Here is a 14,288-nt window from a genome sequence, read left to right on the forward strand (position 1 = left end):
AATGCCGGACGGTACATTTGTCGCACAACTGAAATGCTACAAGAAGTCGTGAGGTCATCGTTCATTTGTTATCGGTGCCGATGTTTTATTTGAAGTGTTTCTGCATCGCTTGCTCTCGAGCGCCGTTTGAATCGCTTGATCTTAAAGAGAAATTTCAGTGCCGTCTGAAAATCTCGCCTAAAAAGTGTATACAAAACAGGGTTTGTAACAGAAGTAGCATATCTAACTAAAACAAACACGTGAGCTGGGATTTCCAATTCCTTAACATCGTTCATTATTCTGTATAACAACATCACGATGTACCATAGCAACCAACAAAGGAGAAAGATTGTGGCCATAGTAACAACAAGAACCAAGCACTTTTTGTCGAGGGCGGCTTGTCGAAGACGATCATAGATTGTCGGTCTCCAAAGCAACGAAGGTGTTTCCCGACGGTTTTCTCTGATTTGAAATTGCTTTAAAGATAAAGATAAAAGCGTAAATCATGAATGCATACGGCAACGAGGCAAAAAATGACATGTCCCTACTTCAATCGCGCTTGTATTTTCAAATCGTCAATGCGTAGCAATGCAAAAGGACTAAAGGCCACAATGATAGACAACGCCCAAACTACTTTGAGCACTTTGCAAACTGATTTTTTTGGTCATTAATCGATGTGTTACTGGCCAGATGATCGACAGATACTTCTCTGTTGTGGCGATCAGTATATGATAACAAGATGATATGGCAGCCAAATTGTTCAGTACACTTACCAGGATGGCCATGTAATATCGAACCTCAAACGACTTAATAACTGGTGTGAGCGATTCAATTATAAAGAGGGGAATATTGATGATCCCTGTCATGAAGTCACAAACTGCCAGGCTGAAAAGGACATAGTTTGATGCTGTTCGGAGCTTGTTATTCTTTTTAAATAAAACCAGCACCAAGCCATTTGCAATGGTGACCAGGAGAGCAACAGGAACAAGCTCTGCTACGGCTTCAATGTTGACGCTGTTATGGTTGAGCAAGGACGGCCTTTGTACAGTGGCGTTTGTGTAGATTGAAACCTCCATTGTTGGTACTTCTGTCGATTGTTAAGTTCTTCTGTAAAGTTAATAAGCAGTTAAAATTTCAATTAACAACTTCTAAATGACGTTGGGTGAATTGTCAAGGGAAAGCAGTAACCGCGTCTAACACTTGTGATTATTCTTTATTATTCTGAAAGCTCAAGATAGAAAAGTAAGAAGATTGCGTAAAAACTATTCACAACATTGTCTGATTATATCAACTGGTACTTGAATTAGCCCGCTTAACTATGCTTGATAGGCATGTTAAACCATCAGCCCGCTTAACTATGCTTGATAGGCATGTTAAACCATCAGCCCGCTTAACTATGCTTGATAGGCATGTTAAACCATCAGCCCGCTTAACTATGCTTGATAGGCATGTTAAACCATCAGCCCGCTTAACTATGCTTGATAGGCATGTTAAACCATCAGCCCGCTTAACTATGTTTGATAGGCATGTTAAACCATCAGCCCGCTTAACTATGCTTGATAGGCATGTTAAACCATCAGCCCGCTTAACTATGCTTGATAGGCATGTTAAACCATCAGCCCGCTTAACTATGCTTGATAAGCATGTTAAACCATCAGCCCGATTAACCATGCTCTTTAAGTATGTCTAATCATAATGTCGGTCACCTAAGACTTTGACGTTCGAACTCCACATGTGGTAATTTACCCCATCAACAAACTAGTGTTTTATTGAAAGTGGTTTGTACATATTTCAACCTTCTGGCGGCCACAGTTTAATTGCAATCCTTCATCTATTTTTAAACAGTAACTTAAAGTTTCTTTCAAGCATAAGATTCTGATAAATCGATTGCAGATATAGGCCCACAATAACGGTAAGTGCCATTCTTTATTCTCACGTCCTGGAGCTCAAATAATTACTTGTTCAATTTATTACAAGAGAGAAAGTAACATCATCAGTGAAACATTTGAAAACTCTTTAATGTGATTGTACCAATAAGCATATTTTTATTCTATTTCTCTGGCAACTAAAATACATGAAAATCATCCACAAAAAGGATATGCTCAGGAAAATATTTTCAATTGTCGATGAAACAGTACAAGAAAGGTGATATTATTGGCAGCCCAGGATATAAATCAATTGTTTTTAAATTAACATATGCTTTATCTCTAATATTTTCGTTTTCACTTTTCAAATTTCAACCCTCCTAGAAACTCACTAATTTTTACTGGTTTGGTAGGAATTTTTTCGTCTTGATAATCAGATTACATGAAAGCGGCAGACACAGCTGCTGATCCTGTTCAGATAATGGTCAAAATCTTTGTAAACTAAATTTTGACATGGTGTTAGTGATGACATAAAACTCACATTGAAAGGGTGTAAGAGAAGGCTAGCAGAGGACTGATGAAATGGATCTCATATTCATGTAACAACATTTGCAGTGCAACTTTAAACCTATCAAGGACACCTTTAACTTAAATAACTAAGACTGCTTGTTAAAATTAGAGACTTAAAAGATTGGAACCCCATAGCTGTAGAACACAAACAAAGGTTGTCTTTGAAGTCTGGGAAAAGCTAGAGAAGCACTCAGTGAACGAGATACAATTGATGTAAGTGAAGAGTTACAGATGACAAGTTCGGTGGAAATGTGTAAGATAATTATTTATTGTAAAAAAATCGACTGAAAAGAGATTGATATAAGACATCAGCGTTACAGATTCTTTCCAGTCTTCTCTGAGAGGACGCGATGAAATATAATAATGTCGGCTCAGTATCCCTTGCTTCAACATAATCGACTAAGATCGCCCTGGATCTTGATTTTGGAGGATAAAAGCTTACGTTATAAAGAAAGAATATTCCTGAAGCAATATCAGTAAATATATCATGAGACCCTACGTGATCATCCTGTTTACCAGAAATATTCTTGCAATGAATGTTTTCAATGAAAAAAATTTCGCTGTGGTCTACTGTAAGCTTTCATCAAATGTTTTTACCGCTCAACTAGGTATCTTTGAATAACAAATGTGTGATAATTCCTCAGCGTATCCAATAAACTTCCACGAAAACGACTCCGTTAACTAATCTCGCATGTCTTTGGAGACCGCCTCCACAGAAGAAATAAACGAGCGACAAGTGATTTAGGATAGGTCATAAGTCAAAAATGACCCAAAAGATTCTAAGTATTCGCATTTCTATTGACTACAAACACAGGCTTCTTTTATCTATAATGGCACCTTGGTTTGAAATGAATATTAATTTTAGAAAAACTTGTGTCATGGTTTAAGAGTTCGCGAAGGTGGCCTCATTTGTTCAACCAAATTTATATTAAGATCCAACCCCCCTCAGGCTGAAAAAAAGACGAAATAAAATGAAAATTAGTAGATAAGAAATATTTTGTACTGAAAATCAATTTACTCATGGAAATATTCGCTAGCTCATTAGCTGATCTCTGATAAAAAAGGAGTCGGTATCCCCTTCCTCCAGTTGGATAGACAAAGTGATTGTTTTTACCCAAAAAACATCTGGATTATCAGTGCGAAAGCGATAACTATTGTCAAATCTACCTGCTAAAGAGCGAGTGAAAATAAGACTCAAAACAACTTAAATCATGATCAATTCAGCACTTCACGGACCAAAACGAAGTAAAGTCGTTCTCTGCTCTTGTTTAGATAACTGTGATCAGGAGTTTACAACTTTGTGTTAAATTCTGCACTCAAGGCATATACGCGAAGCTAATAATGTAAGTTTTATGTGCGATGAGCTAGTGCTATTTTCAGCTTCCTATACTGTTTATGTGCGTCTCCAGCCGAGCTTAATTGCAAGCCCGCGGTCATTGAGCTGCGCAGCTAATGGCATAATTCTGACCGAACACCAGGTCTTAGAACTTCGGTCTGAGCCATTGCTCCGAGACACACGCTTTGGGAAAGAGATTCCTCGTGTAAGATTAACTGGAATAACTCTAAAGAATTACTAAAAAAATGTTGGCCTAGCGAACTTTTTCTCGAGTTGTGTCGTGATATACCATAGTTTTTTAATGCAATGGCATATTCGTATATTTCCTATAAATCATTAGAAAGCGACACAGCCCCTTGGTTTATTAACTCGTTGGAGCTGAATTATTCATAATAGAATTGTCTATATTCAGTAAAATAAGATGTCTGGCGTGTTTATTTCAGGTTCTGAGCAAACGAAGACGTTTTTCATTACTTTCGTCATATTCATTTATGTTTTTTGTCATTTAATGCTGTATTAAGCTTGAAAGATATATGTTAAGGTGAAACATGTGCTATGTCAAAACTAATTTCATACGTAACATATCTCTACCATAACAGTATTGGCAAAGTTGTAGCCATGGATGTCTGAAAGGATATAAATCATTGGGCAACGAAAATAAACAATGTTTTGAACTACAAAAGATAATTATAAGGCCTAGGGGCAATCAATGCACCATTAGAAGTCAAGGTAAAATTCAAAATAAAAGTTATGGTAAGACATTTTGCGGTGCATTTTGGCTCTTTCATCGCTGACACTAATCAAGAACTTCTCCATGCCAGAGGTAAGATATATAATGGTAATTGAACTGAGTGGAGTGCAATTTGGGCTGAAATCATACGCGTGATTCCAAAATTGAACGAGCGCGCAGCGCGAGTTCGATTTGAAATCACAAGTATGATTTCAGACCAAAATTGCACAACACGAGGTTCAATTACCACTTTATTACATCCGTTTTGAAATCGCCCAAATACAGGACTTGGTCAGTTCAAATATTTTATTAATACAATACTGAGCTGGTTTGAAATTAAATTCATCCATTTTTTGGGAGGAAAAGATAAGAGTTTTGGAAACAAAAGTTGCAAAATTTGCCATATGATACTCCATGTCTTTCATCTTCCTGCAATATGATCGGTTACTTTAAACAAGCCTTGAAGTCTGGTTGGTTGTTTTGTTTTTAGTGTAGCCTCCTCACTGGCTGGGGAAAAGATGCGATTTAAAGCAAAAAATGGTGCAATTTGTGAATAAATCGCACCAATTAGAGCCAATCAGATTACAGGGACCATCAGTGATTTCAAAATGGGTGTAATAAATCTTTAAATTTCCCTTAATTTCCAACAAGGAAAAGGAGGAAAATGTTTTTTCATCATAGAAAAATTAAACGAAAGTGCACACAATAAACAACTCATGAATTTAACTTTTAGATGCAAAGAAGGCGGCGATCAATTTGACTAGCATATATATTTTACTTAGGGATGATATTAGTAACAGGTTCGAAATGCTTACGTTTTTTTCAAAACTTTCAGTTTTAGTTTGAAAAAAAAAAGTGATGAATTGAAAAAAAAAAAAAAAAACCAAAGTCATAAATGGACTCACCTTCTCTCACTTGGCGGTGTATTTTGTCAAGCAGCCTTTCAGTCGATAATTGTGGGACTCCAGAGTCTCTTCCAATGACTTGTTAGTGACTAGTTAGTAGCACGATAGGAAATGGTGCTTATATAATAACGTTCAGAACGCTAGCATGCTAACACTATTACCCTGTATTGTCGTTCGAACCATTTTACACAGAATGGCGATTACTGGAAAGTTATTTCAAGCCAGACTTGTTTTAAAGACTGACCTTAAAAATCTAGAAGCTTCTTTGGATTTGTAACCTTTACCTTGCATCTGCCTCAAAAAAAAGCTTTAATAAAACCCGACAAAAGATTCACTGTTTAGTAACACCAAAGACGGTCTAAAGTCGCTTACAAAGCGCGCCATAAAAAACCTAGACCGACCCTTCAACAGCTGCTATCATGTATTGGTAACCGACAAGTACCTAGTGATTTGTCAATGTAATTTTTTTTGTCACTTGTCAAGGCACTATGGCAACGGAATAACCAATCGACAACACCGAAACACCAATAAATATACAGCTCTTTGACCTTCATTTTTTTACTGCCTATTTATGTAAAGGATATCAAAATACTTTTTCTGCAAAGATAAAATATTCTGAGAGAGTCGCGGTTCAGAACAATATCGTAATTATTTGATATTTTGATACTGCCCTTGTCTCCTCAGACAGAGTTGGATTGTGCATGGTCGTTGTGATCATACTCCTTTTTATGAAGTTTATTTCACGACTATAATATTTAAAAACAATTTGAAGACAAACATTTGATTCCGAGAGCAAGACAAGAAAAAAAACAACAGTAAATTGACCCAGAGATGAACAAACAAGCAAATGGATAAAAAATGAAGAAATAGATAAATAAATTAATAAATCAATGGATCAAAATTTTGGAATGGGAGTTTATCTCTCGATAGCGCAGATTCGTGGCTGTTACCTTTCCAGAAGTTTCCTTTGTCTTTCGGGAACAGTTATCAACACGAAGTTAATGTTTTCAATGAAATATTGATAAAGATTGGGGTCTAGCACCTTGACACAATGCTTTATTGGTGGTCAAACTGAAAAGACGCCGGATTCGTTTTTAGAATGAATTACTTCATTTCACCCAACTTTAAAGTAAACTTTCTACATTGACAAAACAAAGGTTGCACAAAATTTTCGCTTCCCTGATTCGACTTGGTAACGGAAACTGAATTTATCTCATCTATGGTTCATAAAGTTCCGTGTTACTTCGACGACGAACGAAATAGAATCATCTTCTCAACAAGTAATCTACGTATAATAGGAAAATTAGCATTTGAAACGCAACTAAAAATTTGATTGTATGATGCAAAGAATATTTGGCGCCGCTAAAATTGATGTAAAACACCGAAGTACTTTCTGTTCTTTTCGGTTACTTCAAATGTCTTTGTTTTCATGTTGAGAATTACCAACTGCGTAAAAAGAGAACCCCTTTGTTCGTTCTGTGTATGGTAGATTAATTGAATCAATCAGCTAGCCGACAATTCATGACTGGTGTTTTGAAATTAAATGAATAAGGAAAAAGACAAAGTCATACTGAAAGATCCAGATCGACTGAACTTCCAGTGTGTTTGTGTTTTTCTCATTGAAGTCTCAGAATAAATAATATTCGACAAATTTCAGCGAAACTAAGAACTGATTTACGAGTTGATAGCACTTTTTTTTCTAGATCCAAGCTAATTAAATGGAAAAAAATCATGTCTTTAAGGCCTAGTTAAGCCTGTGACGTCGAACTTGATAATTCCATTATATTCCCGTCATCCCCAAAACACGTCCTTGAAGAAAGTTTTCTGGAATAATATGATAATACCACATAATTACTTCTCGCGGTCGGCAACTTTGTTCCTATGAGACGACTGATATTAACACTATTGTCTTTCTGCTGTCCTAGTCGTTTTAAAGATCTTCAAACCGGTGAATTCTACATCAAATGAAATGAAGGGGAACACTCTGGAACAAGGATATTCGCTGCCAATGGTTATTTTTTCATAAATTTCATTTAGCAACAGAGACTCTACATACGGCTGAAGACGTTAATAGGAAACCAGTTCCATTCAAAACAGTTTTCAAGAACAGTCTTCTTTAGAAGGTAAAGTAATTAGTAAAAAAATTCATTTTTTTCGAGATCTAGTCATATCCGCCAATGGTCACAAAACACGAAATGTGTTTTTTAGATCTATTGCAAAAATTGACATTTATCGTTTTAACCGAAAAACGCAAAGTTTCGTAGCATATTTCTGGCAATTTTCTCAAGGAAATGAAACAGCTTATGAAATGGATGAGCGCGCATTTAAAGGTCACATTTAATTTTCTGTTTCTCTCAATACCTGCAATTTTAGCTCAAAAATCTTGACGATAAACTGTGTTATTACAGAAATTAAAATTTCCAGACTATAACATATCGCAGTTTGCTGTGTTCTTGTATCCCACAAAAATTTACTTTATCCAAAATTTATATCGATATAAATGAAAACACGAAGATCTTGTTTATCATCTGCTCCGATCATAAACATAACCAGGTTACAACGAAACTCACTGACCAGAAACATTTATTTAATGTTTAACAGCATGTGCCATTGTTACACTTATTGTTACACTTACACAAGAGTTTTGCGTTGAACGAACGGACTTCTTTCTCCTTGATTTGCACAATTTTCGTGAATTCAAATTCTGCGAAAATTAAAGGTGCGGTAGGGGTCACTCCTTATTTTCCATTTCCTTTTGTTCGCTTCGTTTCCGTAATTGTTTGTTATTCTTGTCTCTCCATAAAAACTCAACATAATTATTTTAGCTAAAATCACGGCCTAAGCAAAACAAAATGTTTTCTGTCAGCCTAGTTTTGTCGCTATGTGATGTACAGTCGATTTTTTTTCTCCCAATTTAAAATAATACAATGGTTCTTAGAATAAAGTTGGTTCAATTGATACATTAAAAATGTTGTCCCGAACGGTCCAACAATTGGGAGATTTCATTTTAAACTATGGTAAACACGAAAATGTGAATCTGTGCAAATTGGTTCTTTAACATCCAGTAACTAATTTTTGTGCGACCAGTTTATAAATGATCACAATATTGCCAAGCAAATTTGCGACGAAGGTACAAAACCGTACATCAAAGCTAACGTCAACTTTATGGCCTTAATAAGGGTGCGGCATCCTTGCAATTAAACCTTTTCCTTTTCTTTTACTGAATGTCTTCGGGTGTGTCGGAGGAGCAAGTGTTAGAGCCCGGATGAATGATCTTTAGAAAGATTTTCAAGTACGGATTTCTAAACGGTAAGATGAAAGATTTTTTTTTCCGAATTAAGATTCCTAGCAACACCGGCATTACTCTACTAATGACTGAGTATTTAGACCTCTACGGTTGGTTAATCAGTTTGTAGGTGGCCTGTGTAACCTGTATCTGGTGGTTTTGTGGTCACTATTGGTGACGGAGCCGTGAAAACGTGCAGACGGGTCAACTGTTAAAAGGAGAAGAAAAAATGAAAAACATTTTTCTGCTTTCTTTCATATAAAACGTCGAAAAACCTTCAACGCTACAGTTGGTTAATATATGTAAAGGGGAAACTTATTAGTTCACAGAAAGGAATTAACTGAGACTTAACCGATCACCATGAGATAGGCTTTCCTCACAGCAGAGTCACCTGGCTGTCGGCGCTAGGGACATCAAGAAGTCTGAACGGCAACGCTAAGGAAGACGTGGATTAAAAATTGAATTTATATTTTAAGTAAGAAAAACTCAAGATTCGTTTTTTCTTTTATACATGAATTTACAAACTGTTTAGCTGCTCTCGGTTAGGAGAATTTTTATCGAGTCTTTCACTGATCCATCTTCCTATTAAAATTAAAGGTTCTTTCGTTTCCATCACAGACAGTGGTTGGTTGATCCCCTAATTCCCAAAACGTTTTTAAAAAACAACCACAACGAGAAAATCAATGAAGAAAAAAACAGAAAAAGCAAAGATTTGCTCATCAGTCTCCTTGTAAAGACTGTTAGAATCTGAACATTTTTTTCACGAACTGTTGAGTCCATTCAGAATAATTAGCTTAGGCATGTCCGTCCATGTACAAAAGAATATTCTTTCTTGCTCGCTTCCTATTATTATTTGAATAATTTTACAGTGACATGTACAACATCTAAGTTGAACAATGCAGATTCAAATTTTGCTTTTTCTTTGACAACGCTATTGAAATAATAATAAGGACGGCAACGAGGAAGACTTCGATTAAAAAATTAATTTAAATCACCAATTACAATTTCGAGAGTGGCTGGAAGTGTGTATCGTTTCTTACGACGACACAACTTCAGCATAACGCACACGAGCAGCATTAAATTACAAATGTGAACTAAATAATTTGCCGTCTGGTGTTTACGTTCTCAGCCCACGCACATATTAAGGATTTGACGTTGTTGTTTTTTAGAGGACGACCAAGAAATATAACACATATGTTGAGCTATTTTTCTCCCTTCTAAATCTGTTTTTTTTTTGGCTACGTCGTCGTTGCCCCCCTCCTAATACGTGTGAATATGCAAACGGCCTAAAAATTTAACCGTCAACCGTCAGAAAACAACTCAATATTATTCGTCACATGGTTAAACTCCTCCCAATCCTATGTTTCCAGCTGCTTGCCACGAGCAGTTCTAGATCTTGAAGAATCTTTAGACGAGCAATCCAGGCTACCGCTTTCACTAATTTTCGCCTAAACTGACGGTTTGAAAATATCAATGCTTTACTTTATACTTTAATACCTAAAAAAAACTTATGACGTTGACAACTTGCTTCTGACCGTCCAACCAAATCAAAACTTTGACTTAAGTTATAACGAGCGTCCTGAAATAATCGTAAAAGCGGAAGGAAAAACTTTTGAGCGATACAAGAAACGAGTTTCTCTCGGGGAAAAGCAAAGGCAAATTGGAAGTGTTCGCCAACACATAATTGATTTCCCCGACTTCGCTTTAAACTTTGGGCTCGGTTCATTTGAGCTCCAGTTGTACCGTTGGTAAACTACTAAAAGGGAAACTTAAGTTTAGTATACAGTCTAACAACCAAATAACAACTCGAGTTGAAGCTACCACAACTATTGTTCTGAGAGAGAGAGAGAGCGAGTTAAACGGTAAGACGGGTTCTGAAATATTAACCTCTTGCAATATGTCATTAAATTATATCTATTCATCTATAGAACTAAGATATCCCAGTATGAGTAGTGAAATCATGAGGCAATAATCAATGTAATTATGTATTTCCGTAACCGTATTATCTCTCAAAGTCATACATTTTTAGCGAGGATGTGCGAAGCTAGCTCTTATAATCACTTTCGGAAAGTACCCTCCGGCCATAATTTTGTTCGCACCCTGAGCATACTATGCTAAGTGCTAGAAGAATCAGCTAATCAGAGTTCTGTGTATCTTGTTCACACTTATAATATCGGATATAAGGTATTATTTTGAACTAACGATTAATTTTAATACTGTTGGAGGTCTTAAAAGTGTGTTTCAGTTCACTTCGGTGGAGAAAGACTGAATAGGTCTGAATACGATCTATAATTTATGTTAAAAGATAAAGAAACTCAGTGTTGGCTTAAACTCATAAAAGAAACACGTTCTTGAAAACTGTCAACTGTCGAGGGCCCTAAAAGTTAGCCGTCTACCGTCGAAATAGGAAAAAAATGCCAGTGTCTTTTTCGATTTAGTTGAACAGCCAGTTACAGTATCCTAATAGCATATCATTTGATGCCTTTTCTCTTTTTAAATTCCCTCTCAGGCCATGATTTGTAATCTAAATCACTGTGATAATTGCATTCCTCTTATCCAGGTATTATGTTCCGATTTGCCCTAAAACAGCGGTGTTCGAAGGCTTTTGACTACATTGTGGTGCTTATCAGTTTAAGTCCGCAAAAGCTTTTAAATACAAGCTTATGTGCTGATAAGATGGAAATAGCAATTATCGCTTGTTTGGCTGAGAATTTCTAAATCTTATGTTAATCATTTGTGTCATTTGTTAGACTGGCAGTCGGGTGTGAGAGACTCGGTTAGGTATGTAGTTAATATGGACTGGAGCATTTGACCCCTGGACTATTGGACTATTTTGGACCAATTTTTGGACCATTTTTTTGGACCATTTTATTAGGGGAAGGTAGACCATTAATACTTAGGGAGGGGTCGGATGCAGTCTATCAATACTCAGGGAGGGGTGGGAGGCGGTTGTATTAGGAAATGCTACGGATTGATGGAGTTTTTAATGGATCATAAAAATTATTTTATGCGGTTTTCCGACTAAGAATTCTAATTTTAAAATTTTTGCACCGGGTTGTAGCGTTTCTCTATTTTTTTGTCATGTGAATGCGAAACTGGCACCGAAACACTGGACTAGAATTGTTCATGGAAATATCGCCCAATTCCCGCTTTTGATCCTCCACTGCTGAGTCTCGCGTGTGCCTTTCCCCCACAGCCTGCACACTTTAACTTTACTTGTACTATTCAGTTTTTCCTTTATTTGCATAATATTTGATCTGGTCTACATTTAACAGACACTTATCAATTCTGACTCTTTCAGAAATGAAAAAGAGATTTCAAATGCTCTCGAGTCATTGCAAAATATAGAGGTCGTTTTGTCATTGTCTCTGAGAGGGCTTATTGTATTATTGCAAAAAGGAAATTCGTAACTTGTGAATAACAAATCCGAAATTTTCGAAAAAGGTAATTCTGTGGTGGATTTAATTCTGTAATTGTGTAGATTTAATGAATCAAAGAATCGGCTGTGTGAAAGAAAAATTTCGTCAATGAGCCATAAAATGCAAACCTGTTATTTGAAAAATGATCCAGCGCTGAAGCTGTGCTGTTTTAATCGTCGATTTACGAAATGAAGTGCGTGACATGACACTCAAATCTAAGCGTGACTTAATTGTATCAAATAGGAGAAAAACTGTGTATCTGAAAAGAGAGACTCCTGCAACTCCTCCCGAGGAACTAATTGTCTACCTCCTCTCGATAAAATGGTCCAAATCAAAAATGGTCCAAAAATGGTCCAAAAAATAGTCCAATAGTCCAAGGGTCCAATCGTCCAGTAGTCCAGTAGTCCAGTCTATATTTTACTCTATGCCGTTAAATTCTACTTTTTGATCCACTCAGGTATCAACTACATGAAAAAGTCCAGCTCTAAATTCAGTGACATGTTCAACAACACAAGTGCTTCAACACAAGAGCAATCTCCGGTAAATATCAACACTTTCACCGCTGAAGCAGTAGCTGAGCTTGTCCCTATTGCGCTCCTGGTCACCATTGCAAATGGCGTGGTGCTGGTTTTATTTACAAAGAATACCAAGCTCCGAACAGCACCAAACTATGTCCTTTTCAGCCTGGCAGTTTGTGACTTCATGACAGGGATCATCAATGTTCCCCTTTTCATAATTGTCGCGTTCACACCGGTTGTTAAGTCGCTTGAGGTTCGATATTACATGGCCATCCTGGTGAGTGTACTTAACAATTTGACCGCCATATCATCTTGTTATCATATACTGGTCGCCACAACAGAGAAGTATCTGTCAGTCGTCTGGCCAATAAAACATCGATTTATGACCAGAAGAACAGTCGCCAAAGTGGTGAAAGTAGTTTGGGCGTTGTCTTTCATTGTGGCCTTTAGTCCCTTTGCATGGGTGAAAATGGAAGATAGAGAAACCCAAGCAAGACTGACTTTAGGACATGTCATTTTTTGCCTCATTGCCGTTTTCTTGTTGCCGTATGCATTCATGATCTACGCTTTTATGGTCATTTTTAAATCAATCTCTGACAGAGGTAAAGCAAGACGAGGTGCCACTTTAGAAAGACCTTTCCTAAGCCGGCAAGCTGCTCTTGAAAAGCGATGTTTGATTTTGTTCGTTGCAATGGCAACCGTCTTCCTTCTTTGTTGGTTACCATGGTTTATTTTGATGTTGCTGTTCAAAGTAAAGAAGGACGTGAACTCCTTAGAAATCCCAGCTCATGTGTTTGTGCTCGTTAGATATGCTACTTCTATTATAAATCCTGTATTGTATACTTTCTTCAGAAGAGACTTTAAGAAAGCACTACATTCCTTATGTTCAAACAGCAGATTACGTTGTCTGACTACTTTAGATCATAAACCAAATGGATCTGATACAAAGGAAATAGAAACAGCTGAAGACGCTTTATAACCCTCAACACCCTAGCATCAGTATACGTATTGTCCGTACTGCTCTCTATATATTTCTTAAGGTTCTGACAAGGAGAATTTGTTTAACTTTAAAGAGCTACTTTACTTGGTGATCATTTCCTTCAATCTCGTGACCTTAATGTGTGATTCAGGGGCGATATTGTCCGGAGAAATTAGATGCTGGTCAATCTTAGGGTTCAAAGGGTCAGAAGTCATTGCCGTTGGGAACAATGCCAAAAAAATTGTCTTCAATACTTATGTTACTTATTTATTTATTTATGCGACCGACATTTTAAGTTCTGGATTGACACGCACGTTTTCAAAAGTTATTTTGACTTCTCAAAAGATGATAAATGCCTAGGCGGTGATTGATTAAAGGTGCATTCATTCTATCTTGTCTTGTACCGGTACAAGCTTATTTGTGAAGTACGTACTCCTTTTTCTGGAGCACTTGATGTGTATTATACTTAGATAATAAAACTGATGGGTAAATCGCAATAGGGCGTATTTCTTCAGCTTCGCTTTTGACTTTTCTCTGGTTTAAAAGGGAATGTTCAATTCTATTGAAGAACATGATTCTTTTTTTGCGGCTTTTCTCGGTGATGAAAAAGCACTCTCCTTAAATATAACTTGACTTGTCACAAAAAGCGAAAACTATCCAAGTTAACCAAAGCTCTTCGCGAAAAAAGATGACGCAGTCGC

General features: G+C 36.7%; 2 protein-coding genes across 3 annotated transcripts; one reads left to right on the forward strand and one right to left on the reverse strand.

Annotated features, from left to right (window-relative positions):
- Positions 1 to 41: 41 nt before the first annotated feature.
- Positions 42 to 5,529, reverse strand: LOC113684039 (uncharacterized). The gene is made up of 3 exons (XM_089207644.1): positions 5,386 to 5,529; positions 753 to 1,086; positions 42 to 455 (listed from the first exon to the last, which is right to left on the reverse strand). The coding sequence occupies exons 2-3, from the start codon at positions 1,053 to 1,055 to the stop codon at positions 69 to 71; spliced, it is 690 nt and encodes a 229-aa protein (XP_089063770.1). The 5' UTR covers positions 1,056 to 1,086; positions 5,386 to 5,529; the 3' UTR covers positions 42 to 68.
- On the forward strand, positions 4,456 to 14,084 carry LOC113684114 (adenosine receptor A3). 2 transcript variants are annotated; one of them, XM_027201448.2, is made up of 3 exons: positions 4,456 to 4,573; positions 7,311 to 7,508; positions 12,548 to 14,084. In XM_027201448.2, the coding sequence occupies exon 3, from the start codon at positions 12,559 to 12,561 to the stop codon at positions 13,585 to 13,587; it is 1,029 nt and encodes a 342-aa protein (XP_027057249.2). In that variant the 5' UTR covers positions 4,456 to 4,573; positions 7,311 to 7,508; positions 12,548 to 12,558; the 3' UTR covers positions 13,588 to 14,084. The 2 variants fall into 2 exon arrangements, with proteins under 2 accessions (XP_027057249.2, XP_089063766.1); XM_089207640.1 differs by lacking the exons at positions 4,456 to 4,573; positions 7,311 to 7,508 and adding an exon at positions 8,507 to 8,694.
- The last annotated feature ends 204 nt before the right edge of the window (positions 14,085 to 14,288 follow it).

Source organism: Pocillopora damicornis, chromosome 5 (genome assembly GCF_964200805.1).
Source record: "Pocillopora damicornis chromosome 5, jaPocDami1.2, whole genome shotgun sequence".
Classification (NCBI taxonomy): domain Eukaryota; kingdom Metazoa; phylum Cnidaria; class Anthozoa; order Scleractinia; family Pocilloporidae; genus Pocillopora; species Pocillopora damicornis.